The 11,369-nt window shown below is 52.8% G+C and overlaps 2 protein-coding genes across 5 annotated transcripts in view; both read left to right on the top strand.

Annotated features, from left to right (window-relative positions):
* Positions 1–3,805, top strand: part of Sema3f (semaphorin 3F) — a 28,219-nt gene extending 24,414 nt beyond the window's left edge. For all 3 annotated transcript variants that reach the window (XM_028756675.1, XM_028756674.1, XM_028756676.1), the window contains 6 exons: positions 493–581; positions 717–758; positions 929–1,086; positions 1,276–1,343; positions 1,632–1,765; positions 2,473–3,805. In XM_028756675.1, the coding sequence (XP_028612508.1) occupies positions 493–581; positions 717–758; positions 929–1,086; positions 1,276–1,343; positions 1,632–1,765; positions 2,473–2,883 (902 nt within the window). In that variant the 3' untranslated portion in view covers positions 2,884–3,805. The remainder of the gene's footprint in view (positions 1–492; positions 582–716; positions 759–928; positions 1,087–1,275; positions 1,344–1,631; positions 1,766–2,472) is intronic.
* A 2,018-nt stretch (positions 3,806–5,823) lies between these two features.
* Positions 5,824–9,647, top strand: Gnat1 (G protein subunit alpha transducin 1). 2 transcript variants are annotated; one of them, XM_028756667.1, is made up of 9 exons: positions 5,824–5,929; positions 7,167–7,209; positions 7,324–7,465; positions 7,558–7,715; positions 7,822–7,950; positions 8,143–8,272; positions 8,438–8,591; positions 8,708–8,899; positions 9,213–9,647. In XM_028756667.1, exons 1-8 carry the CDS (start codon positions 5,824–5,826, stop codon positions 8,896–8,898), a joined length of 1,053 nt encoding a protein of 350 aa, XP_028612500.1. In that variant the 3' UTR covers position 8,899; positions 9,213–9,647. The 2 variants fall into 2 exon arrangements, with proteins under 2 accessions (XP_028612500.1, XP_028612501.1); XM_028756668.1 differs by lacking the exon at positions 9,213–9,647 and having other exon boundaries at positions 8,708–9,014.
* Positions 9,648–11,369: the final 1,722 nt, after the last annotated feature.

Raw genomic sequence — 11,369 nt, 5'->3', positions numbered from 1 at the left:
CACACATACACACATACACACACACATACACACACACATACACACACATACACACACTCACACACACACATACACACATACACACACGTACACACACACATACACACATACACACATACACATACACACACATACACACACATACACACACACACACACACACACACACACACACACGCGCGTTCGCAATGCTTCCTTAAATACATCTGTCAAAACTGTAACAACATCCAACTCAGTTGCCCGTTTTCTGTTCTCAGTAGGGCCCAAAATGATAGTCTGGGTGCAGGGACAGACCCTGACCATAACCCCCTTTGTCCTGTTCTAGTCCCCCAACAACTCTCCCCCTTCATCCAAGGGAGGTCCTTGAACCTCAGCATGGAAGCCCCGCTCCAATGCCCTAGAGGAGATGGGGCTTTGGTGGGGAAGGGGCTGAGGCTTTGCCCCTTCCCCAGCATCCTCAGCCCCACTGAGGTCCTGCCCGGCCCGTTCCAGACCGCGGGACAGTGCAGAAGGTCATCGTACTGCCCAAGGATGACCAGGAGGTGGAAGAGCTCATGCTAGAGGAGGTGGAAGTCTTCAAGGTAGGTGGTCCCTCCCAGTCCTGCCACGCCTCCTTGACCCTCTCTGGTCCCAACATTTGACCTTAGACTTAAGCCAGGGCTGGGAGTGGTCCTGGGCATCCCTAGGAGCCGAAGCTGACCCCCGCTTTCTTCTAGGAACCAGCACCTGTTAAGACTATGACCATCTCTTCCAAGAGGGTGAGTCCTTGGCAGTGTGGGCTGGAGTGAGGTTGGAGCCTGTGTCCCATTGGGGTCATGCCCTTGGCATAAGGACTAGGAGATGGAAACAGAAAAGGAATCCAGCCCAACTGGCTGCTGACAGGGCTGTCTGTGAGAAGAGAACTGACACTCCCTGCTCCTGCTCCCAGCAACAACTGTATGTGGCTTCAGCTGTGGGTGTCACACACCTGAGCCTGCATCGCTGCCAGGCATATGGAGCTGTCTGTGCTGACTGCTGCCTCGCCCGGGATCCCTACTGTGCCTGGGACGGCCAGGCCTGCTCTCGATACACAGCATCCTCCAAGAGGTATAGACTGCCAGACCCTTGGGATTTTACCCATAGCCCTGGGAGTTTGGAGGTAGATAATGCCGAGGTGGGGGTTGGGAGTGGGGTGTGGATAAGACACAGCTGCCCTGGGGTACAGGACCCTGTTCTAGAGTCTTGGGGGTGCAGGAGCCTCCCAAGAGCACTCCTTTAGGAGTTATCCTCATCCAGGCGGAGTCGCCGGCAAGATGTCCGCCACGGGAATCCTATCAGGCAGTGCCGTGGTTTCAATTCCAATGGTAAGTAAGCACATTGCACATCCTGTGCACTGCTTCTCACGTTTTGGAGTCCTATACACCCAATACCCACAGACACCCTCACAGTCCAGACTTAAATATATGGTTCCCTGGGTGGCAAGATCACCTTAGGTCTGGGATTAAGGAGTCCCATATCACTTCCTCAATGGATAGATACCCAGCCATGTTGTCCTGGTTTGTGTGGGGTTACCCCTTGATGCCTGCCTCTCCCCACTGAGCAGACTACTGTGGAGCAATTCCACTTCCACTCAGGGTCCTCTCGATCCACAGCAAACAAGAATGCCATAGAGTCTGTGCAGTACGGAGTGGCGGGCAGCGCGGCTTTCCTTGAGTGCCAGCCCCGCTCACCTCAAGCCACTGTGAAGTGGCTTTTCCAGAGAGATCCCAGTGATCGGCGCCGTGAGGTGAGTTCCTGTGTCCCCTCAGGGGCGATGCTGCTCCATGGATATGAGAATTCTTTTACAGCGGTGAGTCCATGAGAGAGAAATGTAGTGTATGGCCAGTCTGGGACAGCCCAGCACTGGGGAGGCAGAGGCAGACGGATCTCTGAGTTCGAGGCCAGTCTGGTCTACAGAGCAAGTTCCAGGACCACCCCACCAGGGTTACCCAGAGAAACCCTGTCTCAAAAAAAAACAAAACAAAAAACCCAAAAGAACAAAAGATTCCATATCTGTACTCTGTCAGGGTATACCTCCTTGTTTGGAACATCACATGGGTGAGCTCCAGGATATGGGAATTCTGTGGATATTTTCTGGAAAAGCCTTCCAGGTGTTCCTCTTTTCATGGAAATGCTATGTGGGTGCCACAATTGGGTATTCTCATTAAATGAAAATTCTGTGTGTGCTCCAAAATTTTCTCATTCGTTGTTCAGAAACCCCCCAGCCCCCCCTCCCCCAGGGTCATCATTCTTCCTGAAGTGGGAATATTTATGGATACCTTATTCATATCCCTCTCATGTGCAAACAGTACCTGAGCTTTTTTCTTGGAATATGGAAATACCATGTGGGTGTCTCCACTTGGAATGGTCTCAAACGTGGTGGTCTCCCCTAGAAGCTGGTTAGGGCCGTGGAGTGGTGACCCAGCCCCTGAGCCCCACCCCCTGCCCCTGCAGATTCGCGCAGAGGACCGCTTCCTGCGTACAGAGCAGGGGCTGTTGCTTCGCGCCTTGCAGCTTGGTGACCGCGGCCTCTACTCCTGCACAGCCACTGAGAACAACTTCAAGCACATCGTCACGCGGGTACAGCTGCATGTACTGGGCCGGGACGCCGTCCATGCTGCCCTCTTCCCCCCACTGGCTGTGAGCGTCCCTCCACCTCCTGGCACAGGCCTTCCAACACCTCCTTACCAGGAGCTGGCCCAGCTCCTAGCCCAGCCAGAAGTGGGCCTCATCCATCAGTACTGCCAGGGTTACTGGCGCCATGTGCCCCCCAGCCCCAGGGAGGCTCCAGGAGCACTTAGGCCTCCTGAACTCCAGGACCAGAAAAAGCCGAGGAACCGCCGCCACCACCCTCCAGACACATGAGGCCAGCTGCTGGAGGCCTACATAGGACCAGCCTAGCCCCTCATCCCTTTTAATATAAAAGATATATATATATATAAAAATATCTATATTCTATACATACCCTACCCCTGCAAAGACAGTATTTATTGGTGGGTTGTATATAGCCTGCCTCAGTGGCAGCATTATCCAGAACTTAGACCCATGTTGGTCAGCAATGGCACATGACTGAGCACGCCCATCCTGGCCTAGGGAGTTGCCAGGGCCAGCCCAAGACCACACAGTCCCCAGACTCCGTGGAAATCTCCTTGCTGAACAGCTGTCAAGATCTACAAAACACAGGGAGGGAGCAAGCCCTACTTGTCAGGGCATGGACCGTACACCTTTCCTGGTGAATGTTGTCAGCTGTGCCTTGGCATAGACATGGACACTGGGATTGCTGTGGAGTCTGAGGTGGGGGTTCAGGGCACTCAGAGGAGGGAGAAAGGGGCCATCCCAGGATGCAGGCCCCTGCCTGGGTCAGAGGTGCCCAGTGAAGGCCAACCTTTCCCAGGTATTTATTCTCTATTTATTGGGGACAGAAGAGAAGCCTGTCTGGGTGAGGCAGAACCTTCTCTTCTCCCTTCCTTGCCTGTCCTGGCAGGTCCAGCCCACTCTACCTCCTTAGCCTTTCCTGTGCTGCTTCAACTCATGGCTGGGGCTGAGTGCAGGCATGGCTTAAAAGAACCCCCAGCCCTGAGGATAGTTGGGCCATGGTGGAGGCCCAGGGCCTGTCTGGCATCCTCGAGGCCCACTTATGCCCACTGCCTCAGGTGATGGGTGTAAATAGCTCTGGAGGCAGTGAGGTAGATGGTTGGGGGAGGAGGGGCTCCTGCAGCCCCTGCTACCCAGGCCACGGTCATTCTTGGGTTCCATCTTGCTAATAAACGCTGGCTCTGGGACTAGACTTTGGTTTCTCTCCTTGGTGGTTGGAGCGGGAGTGGAGGTGGGTTAGGCCCACAACTGCTGAGAAATGCAAGCCAGGTGGGAACTTGAAGGCAGTAGATCTGCTACAAGAGGCAGGCGGATTTCTGAGTTCGAGGCCAGCCTGGTCTACAGAGTGAGTTCCAGGACAGCCAGGACTACAGAGAAACTCTGTCTTGAAGAAGCAAACAAAATCTATGTAGAAGACAGGTTTGGTTTAATAATCAGGGCTCCTGCATTTCCTAAGCTACAGAGAGCCCTGTGGCTCAGGCTCCACTTCCACTGTGCAACTGAGGGTGGGTGGAGCCCAAGGGCTGAAGTAACAGATGAAACTTGCTCCTGAACAGAGCCCTCATCACTCAGGATGAATGACAAAATTGCCAGCATAGGGTATCTACTCCCTACCATCCTTAGGGACAACTCTGTGCTTGGTGCTTGGGACCCTAGCACCCTCTTGTATTCTTTCACAGAGTTAAGTCTGGTTTCAAGAAAGGAGGCTCTGGACCAGTAGAGAGAGCCCAAGACAGGGTTTCCAATTGTGTGGGCACAAGCCATCTCTAGCACCTAGCTGCTCAGCATAGCAGGCTCCATACTTCACCAACTGCTATACCTGAGCGGGTCTCCGAACCCTTTAGTAGAAGCTGTCAGGTTACAGTGGAACCCTATGCAGGTCCCACATTGTGCATAGACCTGGTAGAAGCAGAGCAAGCGGGATACCACTCTTCCATACTCTGGGGAGCACCAAATCAACACTAGATCTCCACATCTATATCTGACAATAGACTTGCCAAAGATACACTGAATCTAGCCACCTCTATAGTGATCTTTGCACCTAAATGCACTTGTACACTTACGTGCATGGGCTGGCACAGACAAGCTTGTATGCACACACAGGGACACAGGTGTGCACCTAAATACTTGGGCAAGTGCACTGTAGTGCCAGTGTCATATTTACTATATTTGCTCGCTCAGGCACACAGGCACAGCTGTGAATTCACACAAAGCCCTGCAAAATGAGCACACAAACACCTGTGCCTACAGGAAAACATGCATAGGATGCTGGGGATGCAGCCCAGAAATGAAGTACATGCTCAGCATCCGGGAGCCCCTAGATTTGGTCCCCAGCATATACACACACAGGGCACCTAGGTACACCCACACGTTGCATGCATAGTTATGTAAACAGGTACGTAAGGGCACATGCATTTAAAAAACTAGCAGGTACACATACATGCAGGTATACAGTCTCAGGTGTGTCCACTCTTTACTTTGCTTGATCCTAGTAAGGAACAGAAAGACACACACAGGCATGAGCAGACTCACCCATCCACCAGCAGAGGACATGTAGAGATCATGTTCAGGGTCACATGTAACCCTGAGTGTGAGGCAAATACAGAGTCACCTAGTCTGTCATGGCTTCTGGGAGGCACAGAACCCTCTGATCCAGAGACATCCCACTCTTCTAAGCCACTGTTAATTATGTGACCCTGTGACCCTCTTCTACTCAGTAAAATGGAATTCAGGCACCATCTTCCTCCAAGCTCATGTACGCTTACAAGATAAGGAGTGGTGACCACAGCTGGGCAAGCATTAGGTCCTCTGTGCCTGCACCTCCTTCCGTGCTCTCCTGCCAGTCCCGCTCCCAGTCCCCCTACTCCTGGGACTAAAGGGTCTGTTCCCTCAATTCTACCAAATAAACGTCTATAGGATGAGGGAAGGACTCTCTAGGATCTCTTCTGGGGAACTGGAGGGGGCAGAGGGGTGCCAAGTCAGCAGATGAAGGATTGGGGCCTTGCCAGCCTGATTAAAGGAGACTGAGCTTCACCTGTCCTTGTCTCTGATTGGCCCTTGGGCATCCCTAGCTCCCAAATCCCACTGAGCAACCCCACCAGGGCCTGTGCAGGTCTGTGGAGAGCCAGTTGATTGCTGGCTTTGGGACCAGAAGGTTGTCTGAGGAGGCCAGAGGCTGCCTACCCTGTCCCTTTGCCTGCTGCTGGGACCATGGGGGCTGGGGCCAGCGCTGAGGAGAAGCACTCCAGGGAGCTGGAAAAGAAGCTCAAAGAGGATGCTGAGAAGGATGCTCGGACCGTGAAGCTGCTGCTTCTGGGTAGGGGTGCGGGTCAGTGCTGGGGAGGGGACGGCTGCCGGTCAGCAGTCTGGGGCTAGGCAAACAGCCTCTCCTTGAATCAAGAATTTCTTAGGGGGAGAAAGAAAGTATGCTGGGGCAGGGCACAGAATGGGAGACATTCCCAGACATGGCCTGACAGGTGATGATGTCCTAGTCCCCCAAGGTGAGGTATCCCCATTTCTTGGGGACACTCATCTCTGCAGAAGTGTATACCAAACACACCGTTGTATAAATGTGTGTGTCCAGGCACACTTTTGCCCTCAGGGTCTAGCCTTTCGTTTTCCAGGCCTGCTCAGCAAGGTCTTCTTGACTCTTCTTTCTCCCTTGGGAATAAGGTCTGAGAACAGCTCTAGGATCACCCATGTCCACAAAGGCACTGGATGCCAGAACTCAGTCATTGGTAGACCTGTGAAACAGCTTTTAAAAGTGGAAAATGCCAGGCAGTGGTGGTGCATGCCTTCAATCCCAGCACTGGGAGGCAGAGGCAAGTGAATCTCTGAGTCTGAGGCTAACCTGGTCTACAGAGTGAGTTCCAGAACAGCCGTGCCTACACAAAAGAAAAAAGAAAGTGGAAAGATACTGAAGCCGACATGGGATAAATAAAGCCAATCCCATGATCCCATGGGTGTTGAGGGGACATGGGGGTACTGCCATTGCCTAACCCCAAGGGAAAGTTGCTGCTTTAGAAGGGCAGGCAGAGGTACTAAGCCAGAGCCCCAGGAGAAAGGCCAAAGCTAAGCCGGAAATCCCATTAATCATATCCAACACCCTTAAGGAGTGCAGGCTCAGAAAGGATGTCAGCTCTGTCCTCTCCTCCATCTAAGGATGCTAATTCCCTCTGAGCCTCTCAGAGACATCTCCCTAGTTTCAGGTGAAACGAGAGGCTGGTCCCATTTAGATAATCCTGTGCACGCAGTACTGAACATCGCCACAAGGTGGCACTAGAGGGTTTTCTTATTTTGGTCTCACAGCATAATAAAGACTTTATACACCAGAGTCTGGAGAAACCTCCTCCTTCCCTCTGGGCACAGTTGAGGTCACTCAACTGATGTAAGTCCTTTTTGTCACCTACATCCATTTTACATCAGAAGATCTTCAGGATTTTACTTTCTATAGAGATGAGGGCAAGCGTATCTAGAGGTCTAGTTGGCACCCAGGGCTCTGATCCAAAAGAAGTGGTAGTCAGTGCGGCTCTGGAGCTCAGCTTTCCTTTCAGGTGCCGGTGAATCCGGGAAGAGCACTATCGTCAAGCAGATGAAGTGAGTGTTCCCTGCCCATCCTAAGGCCCCTAGTGATGTGTAGGTGCATGCACATTAGAACCTGTCCTTCCCTACTGGCCCAGGAGGCTCTGACTTTGCTGGTCTTGGCTGTAGAATTATCCACCAGGACGGTTATTCGCTGGAAGAATGCCTCGAGTTCATTGCCATCATCTACGGCAACACTCTGCAGTCCATTCTGGCCATCGTCCGGGCTATGACCACGCTCAACATTCAATATGGAGACTCAGCCCGGCAGGTGAGGCAGGAGCCAGGCTGATGTTAGTCTTTGAGGGCTCTTGGCACCTGGCTAGGCTCAGGTTCACGACCACTACCTTGCCTTACCACCAGGATGATGCCCGGAAGCTAATGCACATGGCGGATACTATTGAGGAAGGCACAATGCCCAAGGAGATGTCAGACATCATTCAGCGCTTGTGGAAGGACTCGGGTATCCAAGCTTGCTTTGACCGAGCCTCAGAATACCAGCTCAACGACTCTGCTGGCTAGTGAGTACACGAGTGGATGCAGGGGACAGAGGAGATGGGTAGGCAGGACCCGGCTGGTGTGATTGCCCACACAACTCACCCACTCATACCGGGTGGTCTTCCTCAGCTATCTTTCAGACCTAGAGCGCCTGGTGACTCCAGGATATGTACCCACCGAGCAGGACGTCTTGCGTTCTCGTGTCAAAACCACTGGCATTATCGAGACTCAGTTCTCCTTCAAGGACCTCAACTTCAGGTAAGACCCCTGCGCTGAGAGCTCATCTGGCCTGACAGGAACTTCACTGTCCTACCCTTGCCAGGTCATTTCAGATGCCGAGCGGTATGAGGGCTCTCCAATCAGCTTAGGAGGAGGACAAAGGGGTGCGAACGGGCATATCCAGGTGACCTGACACGCGGGTCTAAATCTGGACCGGGCTCTGCCCTACAGAATGTTTGATGTGGGCGGGCAGCGTTCCGAGCGCAAAAAGTGGATCCACTGCTTTGAGGGTGTGACGTGCATCATTTTCATCGCCGCGCTGAGCGCTTACGACATGGTGCTAGTGGAGGACGACGAAGTGGTGAGTGCCAAGTTGGGCCGGAGTGTTTGAGAAGGCAGGGGGAGCCTAGGAGCCAGTGAGACTCACGAAACAGAAGCTGTGTGGGAGGGGTTGGTGTTGGGAGGCTAGAGACCAAGGGGCAGCTGCCTGCGTAGCCTGGTGCCCAACAGCCGCTCCGCTCCCCAGAACCGAATGCACGAGAGCCTGCACCTGTTCAACAGCATCTGCAATCATCGCTACTTCGCCACAACGTCCATCGTGCTCTTCCTCAACAAGAAGGACGTTTTCTCCGAGAAGATCAAAAAGGCACACCTCAGCATCTGCTTCCCCGATTACGATGGTGAGATCCCTAATCCCGGCCGCCAGGCGGTGCCCCAGCCCCACGATTCCCGCCGTGCGCTCCTTCCGGCGGGAAAAGGTCTTCCCGCGCTGAGAGAATGCCGCCCTCTGCCGCAGGACCTAACACTTACGAAGATGCCGGCAACTACATCAAAGTGCAGTTCCTGGAGCTTAATATGCGACGTGATGTGAAGGAGATCTATTCCCACATGACGTGCGCTACCGACACACAGAACGTCAAGTTTGTCTTTGACGCTGTCACCGACATTATCATCAAGGAGAATCTCAAAGACTGCGGGCTCTTCTGAGGTGGGGTCCTAGCTTGCCAGACCTTCACCCATCTTTCTCCTTAGTCTCAGGGTCCTAACCCTGCCCCTAGTTCTTCACTAGATTCACTGCTTCAGACTGCCGCATTCCCTGTTCCCCACCCTAAACCCCGCCCACTGCTCTCAGGTCCCACCCAATACCAGAGGCCCCGCCCCCTGCTCCTTAGCGCAACATCTTTTCATCCCTTCCCAACCTCCAGATGCACAGATTCCAGGGCTGCCCCCACCCCTCGCCCCAATCTCATTTATTTTGCTGTTCAAGGAGCCTGAGATTCCATTTCCTCTTCTTTTCACAGACACCTGAATTCATGTGTGTCCCTTGCCCTGAGACTCTGTAGCCCTTCAGCCCTGTAGTCCCCTCAGATAATGTCTATTCCGCAAGCTGCCGCTCCCATAGCCACACACCCAAAGCCCTGATGCTTGAAGTGCAACCCCTCCCTCAGGTACCCAGCTCCACTCTGCTTTTCACCGCCTGGCTACACTGGCCTCTTGGACCTACAGCAGCCAGTCTCAGCTAGGACAGGACTTGGGACAGCTGGAACTCACAGTGACTCAGCAGTGCCCTAGTGACCCGTCTCCAGCCTCTTCTGCCGCCCCCACCAGCAGCAGCTCACTAGCAGATTCCGGTTCAGCAAACAGCCCTCCCTCCCCAGTTTCCACGAAGGGCTTGAGATATCCCTCCCTCAAGCAGTAGGCCAGTTCAGGCTGCTACCTGCATATGACAAGTCCAACACCCGTCCACCCAGTGGTCAGTGACTGTTCCTCCCAGTAGCCTGGAGAATCCAAAGTCCAAGCTCTGGTCTTTGAAGCCTTGCATAGAGAAATTAGTGACTTTGACGTGAGTGCCAGGGAAAGACACAAGCCAAACCCATCCCCAAACACCAGGCTCAGGGTTTCTCCCAGTCCCTTCTCCCTCTGCTCTTGGACGATTCCACATCACACCTCATCCACCCACACACAATACTCAGGGCTGGCTGGTCAAGGCGTGCTGTATTGAAGAAGGGTATTATTGACATAGCTATGACCAATAATGAAGCCATGCTGAGGGGTGGCTCAGAGCAGAGTTCAACCCCTATTGATTAACCATGGGCAAAGAATATCCCATGTGAGGTTACAGGCAATTCCATGTGACCGCGTTGTCCCTCCTGATTCAGGGCCCGTTTCTCAGGAGGGAGAACTGAAAACCATGCCTAAACCGTTAGAGACATACCCCACATACCCCAGCCACTTCTTCTATCTTTGCTTAAGCCTGCGGACCAGAACCAGAGCTGCTGGTAGAGGCGAGATGCTTCTGTCTAGCAAGGCTAGGGCTCAACCTCTCCTTCCCTTAGCTAGCTACACGCTCAACAATAAACCTTTGCACAGGTCTGCTGTCCTTCCTTGGGTCGGTGGGGGAAGCTTAGCCATTATGCATCCTGTACATTTATTAGCTTCCTAACACTAGACATCAGTGACGTAGGAAGATGAACCCGTTCCAAAGTAAAGTGTCTGGCCTGACATGGGCTGTGGGATCTCAGAGGGGATTGGTGGATCCAACTCATGATGTCAGACAGAGGCTGAGAGATATGGAAAACGTTATTGGGACAGGTTACAATCAACAGGGAGTTCTTGCTTACTTGTTTTATGAGACAGGGTCTAACTGGGTAGCTGCAGCTGACTTTGAACTCACCATCTTCCTGCCTCTGAGTGATAGGATTAGAGGCATGACTCTCTGATGACAGCTAGTGACAGGGAGATGTGAGATGAACAGATGTTCATCTGACAGAGAGTAGAGTGCGTAAGAGCTGGCTCAGCACTGGAGCTGTGGGCACACGAACTCAGCGAAGCAGGAACAATGGAGAGGCAGAAGACAGTAGAAGAGAGGAGACAGGGCCACATGCCAGGAGAAGGCAATGAGGACATACCGAGGCTCTCAAAGCTCAGACGTGACTGTGGCGAGGATTAGGATGAGGCAAAGGAGAGACTCCTCATCTCCAGAGCAACAGTGGCAGCCAAAGGCTGGTGTTCGAGAGAGCATGACTTTAATCCCAGCACTCAGGAAGCAGAGGCAGACGGATCTCTGAGTTTGAGACTATCTCGGTCTACATAACAAGTTCCAGGCCAATCAGGGCTATAGTGACATACACACACACCCTTCGTTAGGGGAACTGGAGAGGACTCAGCGGACAATAGCACATAATGCTTTTACAGAGGACCTGAGCTCAGTCCTCACAGCAAGCTGCTCACAACCACCTATAGCTCCAGCACCTGAGGATCTGTTCCTTCTTTTAGCTTTAGAAGTTACCCGGACTCATATCCACATATGCCCACATAAGTACACCCACATAAGGATAAATAAATAACAAAATAAGTGTTGTTTTTTTTAAAAAAATCAGAGGACTGGAGAGAAATGGCTCAGCACTTAAGAGCACTGGTTGCTCTTCCAGAGGACCTTGGTTTGGTTTCAGCACCCA

The sequence above is a fragment of the Grammomys surdaster genome, unplaced genomic scaffold (genome assembly GCF_004785775.1).
Source record: "Grammomys surdaster isolate TR1022 unplaced genomic scaffold, NIH_TR_1.0 126131, whole genome shotgun sequence".
NCBI classification, from domain to species: domain Eukaryota; kingdom Metazoa; phylum Chordata; class Mammalia; order Rodentia; family Muridae; genus Grammomys; species Grammomys surdaster.
The sequence above is the reverse complement of the archived record's forward strand: the minus strand, read 5'-3'. Positions and strand labels throughout refer to the sequence as shown.

What these genes read in the sequence shown, in the direction of transcription:
- Gnat1 (XM_028756667.1), top strand. Translation starts at nt 5,824, where the DNA reads ATGGGGGCTGGGGCCAGCGCTGAGGAGAAGCACTCCAGGGAGCTGGAA. An exon ending in CTCAACGACTCTGCTGGCTA is followed by an intron (nt 7,716 to 7,821) that starts GTGAGTACACGA and finishes GGTCTTCCTCAG; the next exon opens with CTATCTTTCAGACCTAGAGC. An exon ending in TTCAAGGACCTCAACTTCAG is followed by an intron (nt 7,951 to 8,142) that starts GTAAGACCCCTG and finishes TCTGCCCTACAG; the next exon opens with AATGTTTGATGTGGGCGGGC.